Source organism: Stegostoma tigrinum, chromosome 7 (genome assembly GCF_030684315.1).
Source record: "Stegostoma tigrinum isolate sSteTig4 chromosome 7, sSteTig4.hap1, whole genome shotgun sequence".
NCBI classification, from domain to species: Eukaryota; Metazoa; Chordata; class Chondrichthyes; order Orectolobiformes; family Stegostomatidae; genus Stegostoma; species Stegostoma tigrinum.
The window spans coordinates 101,221,010-101,236,375 of NC_081360.1; the positions used below are offsets into that span (position 1 = coordinate 101,221,010).

Consider the following 15,366-nt stretch of genomic DNA (forward strand, 5'->3'; position numbering starts at 1 on the left):
CCATCAAACACTCCCAGGGACAGGGACAGCAGGGGTTAGATACAGAGTAAAGCTCCCTCTACACTGACCCCCATCAAACACTCCCAGGGACAGGGACAGCACGGGGTTAGATACAGAGTAAAGCTCCCTCTACACTGACCCCCATCAAACACTCCCAGGGAGAGGGACAGTACGGGGTTAGATACAAAGTAAAGCTCCCTCTACACTGACCCCCATCAAACACTCCCGAGAGAGGGACAGTACGGGGTTAGATACAGAGTAAAGCTCAATCTATACTGTCCCCACATCCCCCCGCACCCCCACCCCCCGCCTGACGAGGGCGAAATCGAGGGCAACGTTGACCGAGACTCGGGGGGTAAACGTGCAGCGAGCCGGGCGATGGTGTGTGGGGTGCAGTTGAGACAGGTTCTGCCCGAAACAGCAGGCTCTCAGTGGGATGGGGCACGAAGGCATTGAGGCAGCATGGGGTCCTGTACTGACTGTAGCTGGTGGCGGGGGGGGGGGGTTCAAGTACGTCGGCATGGCATGCCCCCATGCACCCCCGCCCCGCCCAGCGCTCAGTACCTTGTCTCTGGAAGGGGGGCACTGGTCAGGTGATGATGCTGGGGGTGGAGCTTGGGCACTTTCTCCATCTCCATGGAGATCACATACTGCGTGACATCATCTTGCCATGACAACCCTAAAAAGATGCAAAAAGAAAAGACACGGGGATCGAATTAAACCAAAACAACAGCCTTTGCCGACAGAGATTTGAATTGATTTGACACTTAACTCTCAGAGCAGGCAGAGGACAGAGAGAGAGACAGAGACAGCGACAAGACACACACACACACAAAAAACGCAGAAAAATATTAGTCAAAACATAACTAGTGCGGACGGTGAATGACGAATCCAGCCAGGAATTGGGGAAGGGCTTTTTCATATCCACAGACGTGCAAAATGGTGGGAGTCACTCCGCACGGGGTGGGAGGGGTGAACTGTGCAGATGGATTACAGTCGGAGCTGGAGAAACAGGGCAGAGAGATAGGATCTCAATGCTCTCAGTGATGTGCAGGGCGAGCGAGAGCGCATGGGAAAACAGTGCAGAGAGGGGATTGTTTGCAGTGACAGGGAATGGGGTGGGGGCGTGGGCCCTGATAGGATCGTGCCGAACAGGTGTGAATGGGAAGGGGATTTGGGTCTACTGGGGATTGTGTGCCATTGGAATGAATGGGAAAGAGTCAGATCCATTGGAATTCTGTACAATGTGAATAATAAAATGGGGGTTGAGACCATTGGGATTACGTACTTTGGGAATGAATAAGAAGGGGTTTAGGTCCATTGGGACTGCGTACAATGTGAGAAATGGGGTGGGGTTTGGGCCTGTTGGGATAACGAACAGTGGGAGTGAATGGGAAAGGATTTGGGTCCTTTGGGGTGTGTACAATGTGAATAACAGAACAGGGTTGGGTCCATTGGGATTACGAGCTTTGGGAATGGAATAGGAAGAGGTTTGGATCCATTGGGATTACGTACAATGTGAGAAATGGGATGGGGGTTGAGCCTGTTGGGATTGTGAACCATGGGAAACACTGGGAAAGGATTTGGGTCCATTGGGACTGCATACAATGTGAGAAATGGGATGGGGGTTGAGCCTGTTGGGATAATGAACGATGGGAGTGACTGGGAAAGGACTGGGTCCATTGGGGTGTGTACAATGTGAGAAATGGGATGGGGGTGGGTCCATTGGGATGTGTACAGTGGGAGAGAATGTCTCCATCATAATTAAATGATTGGAAGAGCAGTTCCCCTGGACACTCTGAGATCCCTACCTTGCAACATCAGGTGCTTCAAAACCTGCTGGAGACGCCGTAGAACAGCAGCTGATACATCAAACTGGGTCCTGGTTGGTACCATGGCAACCTGGCAGTGCCCAAAGAGCCCATCTATGTGAAGAGAGAAATCCTTTCATATTCTCCGAGACTAGCTCTCAGTTCTTTTCAAACACCACACCAACAAACCAAGACGTTCAACCAAATGTAAAGGCCCATAGAAAGGAGGAAATGGGGGTGGGCTAGTGGCATGGGGGCTGGGGGATGCCATCCCAGTCTCTGATCCAGAAGCCCTGGGTTTGAGTCCCACTTGGACAGCCAAGGAGACGCAGTGATCGCAATATGACCCAATCAGATTGTGAATCTACCTTCTGTCCCATGTCAATAGCTGGGGGCAAGATAAGAAGAGATTCCTGATCCACTCAATGCGACAGGAAGGATGATCTACCACCAGCCTCCATGTCGGTCCAGGCTACAACAGAAAACGACAGTAGAAAGGGGCAGGTGTCGGCCACTCGATCCTGCTCCATCATTCTACATAATTATCCGACTCAATTCCCTACTCCCACTTTCTCCCTATACCCTCTGATCTCTTTTTTGCCGCCCTAAGAACTGTATGTAATTCTTTCTTTAAAAACTTCAATGTTTTGGCACCAACTGTGTTTCTGCAGCATACAATTCGACAGGTTCCTCATTCTCTGGGTGAAGACATTTCTCCAGATCTCGGGCCTACCCACATATCCTCAGGCTGCGAGCCCTGGTTCTATACTCCCCTAACCCTAACCCTAACCCATCTTTCCTGTGTCTACCCTGTCTAGTCCTGTTAGAATTTTATTGGTTTCCCCTCATTTTTTCAAAGCTCCAGAGAATATAACCCTAACAATCAGTCCAGCCATCCCAGGAATCAGTCTGGGAATAGATAATGGAATTTGCTTCCACTGGGAGTTGTTGGAGGTGAGTTTTCCATTGTGGGAGAGTCTAGGACCAAGGGACATCATCTGAGAGTAAGGGGTCACCCGTTTAAGGCAGAGATGAGGAGGAATTTCTTCTCTCAGAGGGGAATGAAGCTGGGGGATTTTTTTTAAGCACGGAGGGCCGTTGAGGCTGGGTCATTCAGTACATTCAGGGCTAAAAGAGACAGCTATTTAATCAGGAAGAGAATCGAGGAAATGGCGGGAGAGTGGAGCTGAGGATTATCAGATCCGCCATAACCTCATTGAATGGAAGAGCAGCCTCGATGGGCTGACTGGCCTCCCATGCCTTATGGTTTTCTGATACGGAGATGGAGATGAAGAGAACGGAGGTTTGTGTGGAACACAGTAGCATAGAAAGCAGGAGTAAACGTAGGCCATTCGGCCCATCAAGCATGCCTCGCCACTCAACATGAACCATGGCCCATCCACTACCTCAACACCATACTCCACCATGTCTAGCGATCTATTTCTTTCTCAAATACATCCAATGACTTGGCCTTCTGTGGCAGAGAACTCCACAGGTTCCCCACTCTCAGAGTGAAAGCAGTTCTCCTTATCTCAGCCTTAGATGGTGTACTCTGTAATTGGAGATGGTGACCCACTGTACCCCACATCCCTGGTGAAACGCCCCATCTTCATCCAGCCTGTCCAAACCTGTCAGAATTTGGTACATTTCAATGGTGTCCCCTCTCATTCGTATAAACCCCAGTGGAATACAGGCTCAGTTAACCCAGTCTCTGCTCAGCCATCAGTCTGGGCCCCCCGCCCCCTGCCAAGAAACAGTCTGGTGAACCTCTGTTTCATTGCCTCTGTGATAAGTCTACTTTTTGTTGGGTAAAGAGACCGAAGCTCCCCACAATAATCAAAGCGTGGTGATCAGCAACTGTGTAGATGGGCTAAATGGTCCACTGAGGACTAAAACTGCTCAGAAACAAAATCGACAATTAATCAGCCTTTATAGAGTATGACCAAAGAAGGGGAAATATTGGTGATATCATTCTCACCCCCTCATCAATCTTTTGTCTGGTGTGTGTGGCAAAGGCAGTGTTTGTTCCCTGTCCCTAATTACCATTTGAGAGGGCAGTTAAGCATCGAACACATTGCTGGGGGTCTGGAGTCACATGTAGACCAGACCGGGTGAAGAAGGCAGATTTCCCTGCCTGAAGGACACTGGCGAACCAGATGGGTTTTTACAACAATCACTCCACAGGGACTAGCTTTCAGATTACAGACTGAATTAATCAAATTTAAAACTCCGTCAGGTCCTGCAGTGGCACTTGAATCTGGGTCCCCAGAGAATTGGCTGGTGCCTCCAGGTTACTCAAACAGTGACAATATAACTCTGCCGCCAAGCCCCTACTTTTATAGAGTTAACAAGGTGTGGAGCTGGATGAACACAGCAGGCCGAGCAGCATCAGAGCAGCACAAAAGCTGACGTTTCGGGCCTAGACCTTTCTTCAGAAATGGGGGATGGGGAAAGGGTTCTGAAATAAATAGGGAGAGAGGGGGAGGCGGACAGAAGATGGATAGAGGAGAAGATAGGTGGAGAGGAGACAGACAGGTCAAAGAGATGGAGATGGAGCCAGTAAAGGTGAGTGTAGGTGGGGAGATAGGGAGGGGATAGGTCAGTCCAGGGAGGACGGACAGTTCAAGGGGGTGTGGCTTGAGGTTACTAGGTAGGAAATGGGGATGGGGCTTGAGGTGGGAGTGGGGGATAGGTGAGAGGAAGGACAGGCTGGGCTGGTTTTGGGATGCAGTGGGGGAGGGGGAGATTTTGAAGCTGGTGAAATCCACATTGATACCATTAGGCTGCAGGGTTCCCAAGCGGAATATGAGTTGCTGTTCCTGCAACCTTCGGGTGGCATCATTGTGGCAGTGCAGGAGGCCCATGATGGACATGTCATCTAAAGAATGGGAGAGGGAGTTAAAATGGTTCGCGACTGGGAGGTGCAGTTGTTTATTGCGAACCGAGCGGAGGTGTTCTACAAAGCAGCCCCCAAGCCTCCGCTTGGTTTCCCCAATGTAGAGGAAGCCACACCAGGTACAGTGGATACAGTATACCACATTGGCAGATGTGCAGGTGAACATCTGCTTGATGTGGAAAGTCTTTTTGAGGCCTGGGATGGGGGTGAGGGAGGAGGTGTGGGGGCAAGTGTAGCACTTCCTGCGGTTGCAGGGGAAGGTGCCGGGTGTGGTGGGGTTGGAGGGCAGCGTGGAGCGAACAAGGGAGTCACGGAGAGAGTGGTCTCTCCGGAAAGCAGACAGGGGTGGGGATGAAAAAATGACTTGGGTGGTGGGGTCGGATTGTAGATGGCAGAAGTGTCAGAGGATGATACGTTGGATCCGGAGGTTAGTGGGGTGGTATGTGAGGATGAGGGGGATTCTGTTTTGTTTGTTATTGCGGGGACAGGGTGTGAGGATGAGTTGCTGGAAATGTGGGGGACATGGTCGAGGGCGTTGTTGACCACTGATGCGGGGAAGGTTGCGGTCCTTGAAAAAAGAGGACATCTGGGATGTCTGGGAGTGGAATTCCTCATCCTGGGAGCAGGTGCAGTGGAGGTAAAGGAATTGGGAATGGGGGATGGAATTTTTGCAGGAAGGTGGGTGGGAGGAGGTGTATTCTAGATAGCTGTGGGAGTTGGTGGGCTTGAAACGGATATCGGTTTCCAGGTGGTTGCCTGAGATGGAGACAGAGGGGTCCAGGAAGGAGAGAGAGGTATCAGAGGTGGTTCAGGTGAACTTAAGGTTGGTGTGGAAGGTGTTGGTGAACTGGATGAACTGTTCAAGCTCCTTGTGGGAGCACGAGGCAGCGCTGATACAGTCATCAATGTAACAGAGGAAGAGGTGAGGTTTAGGGCCAGTGTAGGTGCGGAAGAGGGATTGTTCCACGTTATCTACAAAGAGGCATTTTTATTTTTATAAACTGCTTTCTTGAGCAGTAACTAACTCATCAGGACCCCTCAAACTCCATACGCGAATGGCACACAGGACCAGGACATTGAATTCTGCAGTATGGAAGGCCACTCTGCCCACTGAGCCAGAACTAATTGTTTGCAAGAGTCAAGATAAAACACAAGGAATGCTGGACATACTCAACAGGTCTAGCAGCATCCGTGTACAGAAATCAGAGTTAATGTTTTGGGTCCAGTGACTCTCCCTCAGAATGCCTGCAGAGTTCGGAGGACGGGTGACTCGACCCGGTACATTAACTCTATTTCTCTCGAAAGATGCTGCCAGACCTGCTGAGTTTCTCCAGCAATTTTCTGTTGTTTGATTCTGATTTCCAGCATCCGCAGTGTTTTGCTTTCATTTTCTTTGAAAGAGCCGCCCAGTCAATCCTGCTCCCTCTCTCTCTCTCTCTCTCTCTTTACCCCACCCCCAGCACCCGGCAGGTTCAGCCCTGCCCTTTTGGAAGTTCCTTCGGAGCTTCTCCCACATCCAGTCCCAGATCACGTCGCCCCCCCTGCTCCCACTCTCCAGCCGTATGCCTTGCGTCGGTGACTGTCTGCCGTCTGACCACAGACAAAAGGGAAGGGATGTCAAAGATGAAGGTTAGCTGGGGCAGATCCTAGGCACACCTTAAGGATCACCCACAGCAGATTCCCTGACCTCCCAGATTAGATGAAATAAAATGCACCTCGACTCCCTCACTTCAAACATTCAGAGGCATAGGGAAGGAGACAGAGAGAGATGGTGGGGGGGGGGGGGGCACTGATGGAAACAACAGCTTGTGAATAACCATAGCAACAAAACCATCACACAAATCTCTGCTCAGAGGATGGAAGCTGTGCATCAGACACTGAGGGTAGAGAGTGTAACTTATTAAACCTGCTCAGGCTGTAAGTCAGAGTCTGGAATGAATTCCCCTCAGGTCTGCCACCTCACCGCCTCCCTGTGACAGAGAGCGCTCTCCCAGGTTCCTGCTCCTCTCCCTGGTTATCGACAACTCGCCGTTTTTCCTGTCTGTTCTCCGCCACTCACCCCCACCCCCGCATATCGCACCCCCCCTCCCTTTGAATGATCTCAGACTGAGCGCTGCAGAGTGAGTCAGCCCCAGTGACGCAGCCAAAAGTGAGCCCCACGGCCTCCAGCCAAAGACGTCACAGCTTCAGAGAGGGAGCACTCATGTCAGGAGTGTGGCCTCAACGTTTCCACCACCAATCCACCCCCTCCCACAACTCGTTCCTCCACAACCCGCTGGTGGTGGTGATGAGGTGGGGGTGGGGGGGGGGGGGGGGAGTCTTCCCTGACTCATCAGAAACCACAGTACCCTCTGATAACGCCACACCCCACCGCGCCTTTCCCCTCTCACTATAAACCTATGCCCCTCTAGTTTTGGACCACCCACCCCAGGGAAAAGACCTCAACTATTCACCCTATCCATGCCCCTCATGATTTTATAAACCTCTATAAGGTCACCCCTCAGCCTCCGATGCTCCAGGGAACATAGTCCCAGCCTATTCAGCCTCTCCCTGTAGCTCAAACCCTCCAATCCTGGTAGCAACCTTGTAATTCTTTTCTGAACCTTTCCAAGTTTTATAACATCCTTCCTGGAGCAGGGAGACCAGGATTGCACACAGTATTCAAAAAATGGCCCCAACCAATGTCCTGTACAGCCACAACATGACCCCCCAGCTCCTATACTCAATGCACTGACCAATAAAGGACATGCCTCGCCCCTCCTGCTTCTTTGGCCAATTACATTCAACGTGGGTCTCTCTGGTCAATGCACCCCCTCCCCTCCCACCCCCATCAGGGGTAAGAGTTTACACCTTTTTTTATGAGAGGCAATGGACAAGGCAGACAGAAAGCAGCTGGGCCCCTGAGAGACTATAACAAAAGGGATCTCTTTTTAAAATGAAAAGCAGGAGGCTTAGAGGGGATTTGAGGTAAACTGAATCATCCAGAGCAAGTGTGGGGATCTGGAATGCACTGCCTGGAGGGTAGTTGAGGCGGTAAAGCTCAGAACCTTTACAAAGTACTTGGATAAACTCTTAAAGTGTCATAACATTCAAGACCACGGGCCAAGTATTGGCAAGTGCAGTAAGTGCGGATAGGTTGTTGCAGAATTGATGGGCCGAAGGGCCTCTTCTGCACTGCATGATTGTATGATCTTTCTTTTCATCCTAGCAAGACCAGCATTTGTTGCCCATTCCCAACTACCCTAGAAATGATTGCCTTGGGTGTTTCAGTGATTTGCTCTGCAGCCTCACAGCGCCAGGGATCCGGGTTCAATTCCACCCTCGGGCGACAGTCTGTGTGGAGTTTGCACATTCTCCCTGTGTCTGCGTGGGTTTCCTCTGGGTGCTCCAGTTTCCTCCCACAATCCAAAGATGTGCAGGCTAGGTGGATCGGCCGCGCTAAATTGCTCATAGTGTTCAGGCTGGGTGTATGGGGAATGTAGGGTTACAGGGGTAGGGTGGGACATGGGCTGAATGGCCTGCTTCCACCTGTAGGGATTCCATGACATTGTGGTGGGCCTGGAGTCATATGTAGGCCAGACCAGATGAGGATGGCAGATTTCCTTCCCTAAAGTTGCATTAGTGAGCCAGATGTGGTTCCCTGTGACAATTGACAATGGATTCATGGTCACATCACTGATACTAGCTTTATATTCATTAACTGAATGTTACATTCTGCCAGGGTGGGATTTGAAGCACGCCCTTTGGATTACGAGTCCAGTGAAGTACCAGATTACCACCGTCAGTCCTGGTGAGAAGGTCAATGTGAATGGAACAAAAGCAAGGTGTCAATGCTTAGGATCCATTTCGCTGCCAGAGATTGACCACAGTGTGTGTCAAAGTCATGTTTCACACAGAACACAACACAATGGGAGCAAGCAAAAGGAGGCTGCGGGCCCAAAGGCACAGAGACAGAGAGAGAGGGAGACAGGAGAGAGAGAGAGAGAAAGGTTGAGAAAGAGACAGAAAGGAGTGAGTGTGAGAGAGAGAGATGGAAAGGAATGAGAGAGAGAGAAAGGAGCAAAAGAGTGAGAAAGGAAGGAGAGAGAAAGGAGCGAGAGAGAGAGGAATGAGAGAGATGGGGATGGGAGTGAGAGAGAGAGAAAGAGAGGAGTGAGAGAGAAAGAGGGGTGAGGGAGAGAGAGAGAGAATAGGGTCTCAGGATCACTGCAACAAGGTGACCTGAGCAGAGACTATTTTTGAGGCAGGGATAGACAGATTCTTCGGGTGGTTGGAGGGCCAAGTGTTATTGGAGTTAGGCAGGAATATGGAAACATCAGATCAGTCACAATATTATTGAATGATGGGGCAGGCCTGAGGGGCTGAATGGCCTACTGCTCCTGGTTCTTACTGACACTGTGCTACATTAAAAGTGTGAGGTGTTGTCACCAGTGAGACTAGACTTTAATTCCTGCCTTTATTAATAGATTGTAAATCCCACCAGCTGATGTGTTGAACCATGCAGCTGCACACTATTAGCATTAGCCTCTGGATTAGAAAGTCAGTGAGATTCCCACTACGTCACCATCCTTTCTGCGAGTGTGACCATCCTGACAGCACCTACACCCTGGGGGGATAGTTTCTCCTCACAGCAGGTTCACTACCCTCCCTCCAATCCTCTTGAGTGAGTCTCTCGTGGTAGGGGAGGTGGTGGAGGGTGACAGTGGTTTCAGAGGGACCTGGCTCGATGGGTTGAGTTTCCCAATGGAGAGCGGGAATGAGAAGGGGTCTGCTGGTGGGGATGGGTACACTGAAGGTTTCCAGAGACGGACAGCAAGAACGGGCAGATGGCCGGAACAGCCCCCTCAAGCTCTACTCAAGCAAACTCAAGAACTGGGGTTTGAAGAACAGCATCTCATCTTTCTGCAGTCACTATAGATTTCCCAGACCTTGGGGCTGCACTCCCTCTCATTAGACAGACAAACCGATACTGGTTTAACCTGAGGGTCACCATAGCTCAGGTGAGAGGAAGAAGATGAGTCCCTCATGGGAACATCAGCTGGTGTGGGATTTGAACCCACATTGCTGCTATCACTCTATGTCACAAACCAGCTGTCCACCCAACTCAGCTAACTAGCCAGGCCCACTTAGCCTTCCAGACTCAACTTCATGGTTCAATGATTCCAGGTCAAACCATTTACCTCCATGATTTCAAATATTACACACTGATAACTCTGATAGTGCCGCTAGACAAGGAGGAGGTGATGGCTGAGTGGTATTATCACAGGACTCTTCAACCAGAGACCCAGGTAATGCTCTGGGGAGCTGGGTTCAAATCCTGCCACAGCAGAATTTAAGTTCAATCCTTTAAAAAAGAAATTCAAATTAAGAGCCTGATGATGATCATGAATCTATTGTCACTTGTCATAACCCATCTGGTTCACAAATGCCCTTTAGGGAAGGAAACTGCTATCCTTACCTGGTCTGGCCTGCCTGTGACTCCAGACCCATAGCAATGTGACTGACTCTTAATTGCCCTCTGGGTAATTAGGGATGGGCAATAAATACTGGACCAGACAGTGATGGCCCTATCCTGTGAATGAACAAAAAAAACTACACCCATTTCCCTTAACTTGTCCCATAGTCCAACTTTTGGTCTTTAAGTCATCAGACCATTGGCCCCATCAAAGACCTTCCAAGCATCGTGTCAATTCTAACTAAAGAGAAACTCGGAAGCATCCACTCCTGGTTTGCTCCCAACGGGAACGACTTGGCCAGTCACAATCCTTTTCTCATGCAGTATAAATTGTTGTTGTCTTCGAAACTTGGCATTCTCGCTTCCATCCCAATGCAGAAGACTAAAAGCTTCAAAAGACGGTCTCTGAGCAACACCCTGCCTTTTGCTCTTTTCCCTGGCACTGAAATTTTGCGAAGCCCAGAACATTTCCCCCACACTGCCCCCTTCGCCCTGACCAAATATCTGGGGATGCTGTGGAATGGTAATGTCGCTGGACCCTGTGATCCACAGACTAAGGCTAAATCTCTGCAAACACTAGGAGAAACAACCGTGCAAGTTTTGTTGCTGTGATGTCTTTCATCTGTTCTTTGTGCTCCTTTCAACCCTCTCCCTGAGTGAGACACGTTAAGAGGCTATCACAATGGGAGTTAATTAGAACGTAAACTGGATCTGGACGAGAGCTGCCAGGAATGCAGACTTCCGCCCACACTGAGACTTCATGATGGTGATCGAGGGGAGGGAAAACGCAGAGTGCGTGTGAGTCAGTCGCTGAATATACATCGCCCACACACCAAACATTTCATTGTGTGACGTTTTCAAGCACTCTGAAATTCACAGGGGCAAACTGGAGACAGCTGAAACTGCTGAAGCACCTCGACAAAAACAGAAGTTGCTGGAAAAGCTCAGCAGGTCTGGCAGCTTCTGTGAAGAAAAATAGGAGTGAACGTTTTGGGTCCAGGGACCCTTTTTCAGAGCCTATCTACCTCTCTTGACTGGCAAATCAGTATTCTGCCATGCTGAACAACACCTAGAGGAAGCACTGAGGATGGCAAGGGCACAAAATATACTGTGGGTGGGGCATTTCAATGCCCACCGCCAAGAGTGGCTCGGCAACAGTAGTACTGATGGAGCTGCTCAGGTCCTAAAGGACTTAGCTGCAAGACTGGGTCTGCGGCAGATGGCGAGGGAACCAACAAGAGGGAAAGACATACCTGACCTCATCCTTACTAATCTCCCAGCTGCAGGTGCATCTGTCTGTGACAGTATCGGTAAGAGTGACCATCGCACAGTCCTTGTGGAGACAAAGTCCCACCTTCACATTGAGAATCCCCTCCATCGTGCTGTGTGACACTATCCCCGTGCTCAATGGGACAGACTTCACACTGATCTAGCAACTCCAGACTGGCCATCCATGAGGCGCTGTGGGCCATCAACAGCAGCAGAATTGTACCCCAGCACAGTCTGTAACCTCATGGCCCAGTGTATCCCCTACTCAACCATTACCATTAGGACAGGGGATCAACCCTGGTTTAATGGAGAGTGCAGGAGGGCATGCCAGTAGCAGCACCAGGCATACCTGAAGGTGAGGTACCAACCTGGTGAAGCTAAACAGGACTACTTGCACGCCAAACAGTGAAAGCAGCAAGTGATAGACAGAGCTAGGCAATCCCACAACAAACGGATCAGATCTAAGCTCTGCAGTCCTGCCACATCCAGTTGTGAATGGTGGCGGACAATTAAACAACTCACTGGGGGAGGAGGGTCCACAAATATCTCTATCCTCAATGATGGAAGAGCCCAGCACATCACTGCAAAAGATAAGGCTGGAGCATTCACAGCAATCTTCAGCCAGAAGTGCCAAGTGGATGATCCATCTCGGCCTCCTCCAGTAGTCCCCATCATCACAGATACCAGTCTTCAGTCAATTCGATTCATTCCAGGTGATATCAAGAAACGGTCGGAGACACTGGATACTGCAAAGGCTACGGGCCCTGACTACATTCCGGCAATAGTACTCAAGGCTTGTGCTCCAGAACTTGCCGCTCCCCCTTAGCCAAGCTGTTCCAGTGCAGTTATAACACTGGGATCTACCCGACAATGTGGAAAATTCCCCAGGTTATGTCCTGTACACAAAAAGCAGGACCAATCCAACCCGGCCAATTCCCGCCCCATCAGTCTCCTCTCGACCATCAGTAAAGTGATGGAAGGTGTCACCAATAGTGCTGTCATGTGGCATTTACACAACAACAAAATGCTCAGCAATGCTCAGCTTAGCCTATATCAGGATCTCTCACTTCCTGACCTCATTGTCCATCAGGATGGATAAAAACTCTGAATTCCAGGGGTGAGCTGAAACACCAGGACCGCATTAGTTCAAATGTGACATCAACTAGCCTGAGCAAAACTGGAGTCAATGGGAATCAGGGGAAAGCTTTCTGCTGGTTGGACAATGCACCCAGGAACAGGGAATAGAGAGGCACATGATTTGATACAAAGGAAGAAGGTTGATGGACGTTACTCTTCTCAGTTCTTGGTCACCTCTGCAGGAGCCCCTTGGGGACATTTTCTAATCAATCTGTTAAAAGGTGCAATTACACACGTCTGGAGCAAATAAGGCTTGAACCCTGGTTTCCCAGCTCAGGGGTCAAGACATAACCACTATGCTGCAAGAACTCAGAACAATACAGCACAGGATCAGGCCATTCAGCCCACCATTCCTGCACCAACCATGATGCCAATATAAACTAATCCCATCTGTTTGCACATGGTCCATATTTCTCTATTCTTTGCCAGTTTATGTGTTTGTCAAAATGTTTCTTAAACATTACAACTGTATCTGCTTCTACTACTTCCCCCAGCTACATGTTCCAGACATTACCACCATCTCTGTAAAAAACTCGTCTCGTACATCTTCTTTAAACTTTGCCCTCTGAACCCATTGCTCAGTTACAGGAAGGATATCACTAGATTGGAGAGAGTTCAGAAAAGATTTACCAGGATGTTTCCAGGAAATGAAATGTGAGGCTGGATGAACACAGCAGGCCCAGCAGCATCTCAGGAGCACAAAAGCTGACGCTTCGGGCCTAGACCCTTCATCAGAGAGGGGGATGGGGTGAGGGTTCTGGAATAAATAGGGAGAGAGGGGGAGGCGGACCGAAGATGGAGCAAGGTCGAAGAGATTACAAGAGAGTTGCAATGGGAGAGAGATTCCCTGAGGTTGGTCCGGAGGGAGGAGGGTAACTTCTTCAGGTTAGGCATCCCTGGAAGAGGCTTCGCAGTGAGGCTCTCCAGCATCTGCAGTTCCCATTATCTCTGATACAATTTTAACCTCACTGCGAAGCCTCTTCCAGGGATGCCTAACCTGAAGAAGTTTATAAAAGGTTTATAAAATCATGAGGGGCATAGATGTGAATGACAAGGGTCCTTTTCCTTAGGGTGGTAGAGTTCAAAATTAGGGGGCATAGTTTTAAGGTGAGAGGAGAAAGGTTTAAAAACGACCTGAGGAGCAACTTTTTCTTACTCAGAGCGTGGCTCATGTGTGAATTGGACTGCCAGGGGAAGAGGTACAGGATGCAGGTACAGTTACAACATTTAAAAGGCATTTGGAGAAGCTCACGAATTGGAAAGGTTTGGAGGGATATGGGGCAAATACTTGCAGATGGGGCGAGATTAATTTGGGAGCATGGTCAGCATGGACTGGTTGGACCAAAGGGTCTGTTTCCATGCTGAATGATTCTGTGGCCCTATGCCCCCTAGTATTTGACAAGGTCACCCTGGGAAAAAGATTCCAACTATCCACCATATCCATGCCTCCCATAATGTTATGGACTTCTCTATCAAGTCACTCCTCAGTCTCAGATGCTCTAGCGAGAACAACCCAAATCTGTCTCACCTCTCCTTATAGTTAATATACTGTAATGCAGGCAGCATCTTGGTAAAGAGATAACAAAGTGTGAATCTGGATGAACACAGCAGGACAAGCAGCATCTTAGGAGCAGGAAAGCTGACGTTTCGGGCCTAGGCGCTGATAAACCTCTTCTCTACGTTCTCCAAAACCCCTACATCTTTCCTATAGTTCAGCGACCAGGACTACACACAATACTGCAAATACTCTCTCCTGCCTCTCTCCTTCAAGAATTAGGCTGATTTCAGTTTCATAAACTTTATATAATCTTTCTTTACCTTTGGACTAAACTTGCAACATTTCTTGTCATCCAAGGGTCTTAAACTCACTATCCTTTTCTTTTATTCTCACAGGAGCTTGCTGGCCCTGAACTATAATCAACTGGCCTTTAAAAGACTCCCTGGTGTCAAATAGATTTATTGTCAAATAGCTGCCCCTAAACTAATTTCTCCAGCTCCTGCTTTCCCCCAGTTTAGCACTTTCACCTGAGGATCGGTCCAATCCCTATCCATTATTATTTTCAAACTTACAGAATTATGATCACTGCTCCCAATGAAACTTTGATCACCTGGCCGGGTTCATTCCCCAGTATAAGGGCTCGCGAGACCCCTTCCATGTTGGGTTTCCTATATATTGTTTCAAGAAATGCTCCTGGTTGTGCTGAACAAATTCTGCCTCAACCAAGCGACTGACACTGAGGAAGTCCCAGTGAATATTGGGAAAGTTAAAATCACTATTTGTTAAAATCACAACCCTGTCATTTTTACATCGTTCCTTGATCTAGCTATGTACCTGTTTCTTTATCTCCCGCTGGCTGTTGGGAGGTCTATACTATAACTCCCCTGTAGTGAATACACCGTTCATATCCCTGAATTCTACCCATGTAGCGTCACTGGATGAATGTCCTGAGATATCATCTCTCAGTGCAGCTGTGACATTCTCCTCAATTAGCAATGCAAACCCTCCTGCCCTCCCCAAATCCCAGTTTACATCCTCCTCTATCCCACCTATCTAAATCTTCCTGACCTATACTAGCAAACCTGATATATTGATGCCCCTCAGGTGCAGCCTGTCCTTTTTGTACAGGTCCAAACTTCCTTGGGAGACTTCCCAATGACCCACATATCTGAAGCTCTCTCTCCCATACCTGCTCTGTAGCCACGTGTTTAATGGGATTCCCACATATTTCTGGCCTCGCTAATACATGGCACTGAAAATAATCCCTTGATTACAATCCCAGGAGGTCCTACATTACAAC

At 49.2% G+C, this 15,366-nt stretch overlaps 1 protein-coding gene across 2 annotated transcripts in view; it reads right to left on the reverse strand.

Moving 5' to 3' along the window:
• Nucleotides 1-15,366, reverse strand: part of LOC125454444 (receptor-type tyrosine-protein phosphatase-like N) — a 191,300-nt gene that overhangs the window by 146,886 nt on the left and 29,048 nt on the right. For both annotated transcript variants that reach the window (XM_059647552.1, XM_059647553.1), the window contains 2 exons: nucleotides 1,812-1,925; nucleotides 565-679 (listed from right to left, as the gene is read on the reverse strand). In XM_059647552.1, the coding sequence (XP_059503535.1) occupies nucleotides 565-679; nucleotides 1,812-1,925 (229 nt within the window). The remainder of the gene's footprint in view (nucleotides 1-564; nucleotides 680-1,811; nucleotides 1,926-15,366) is intronic.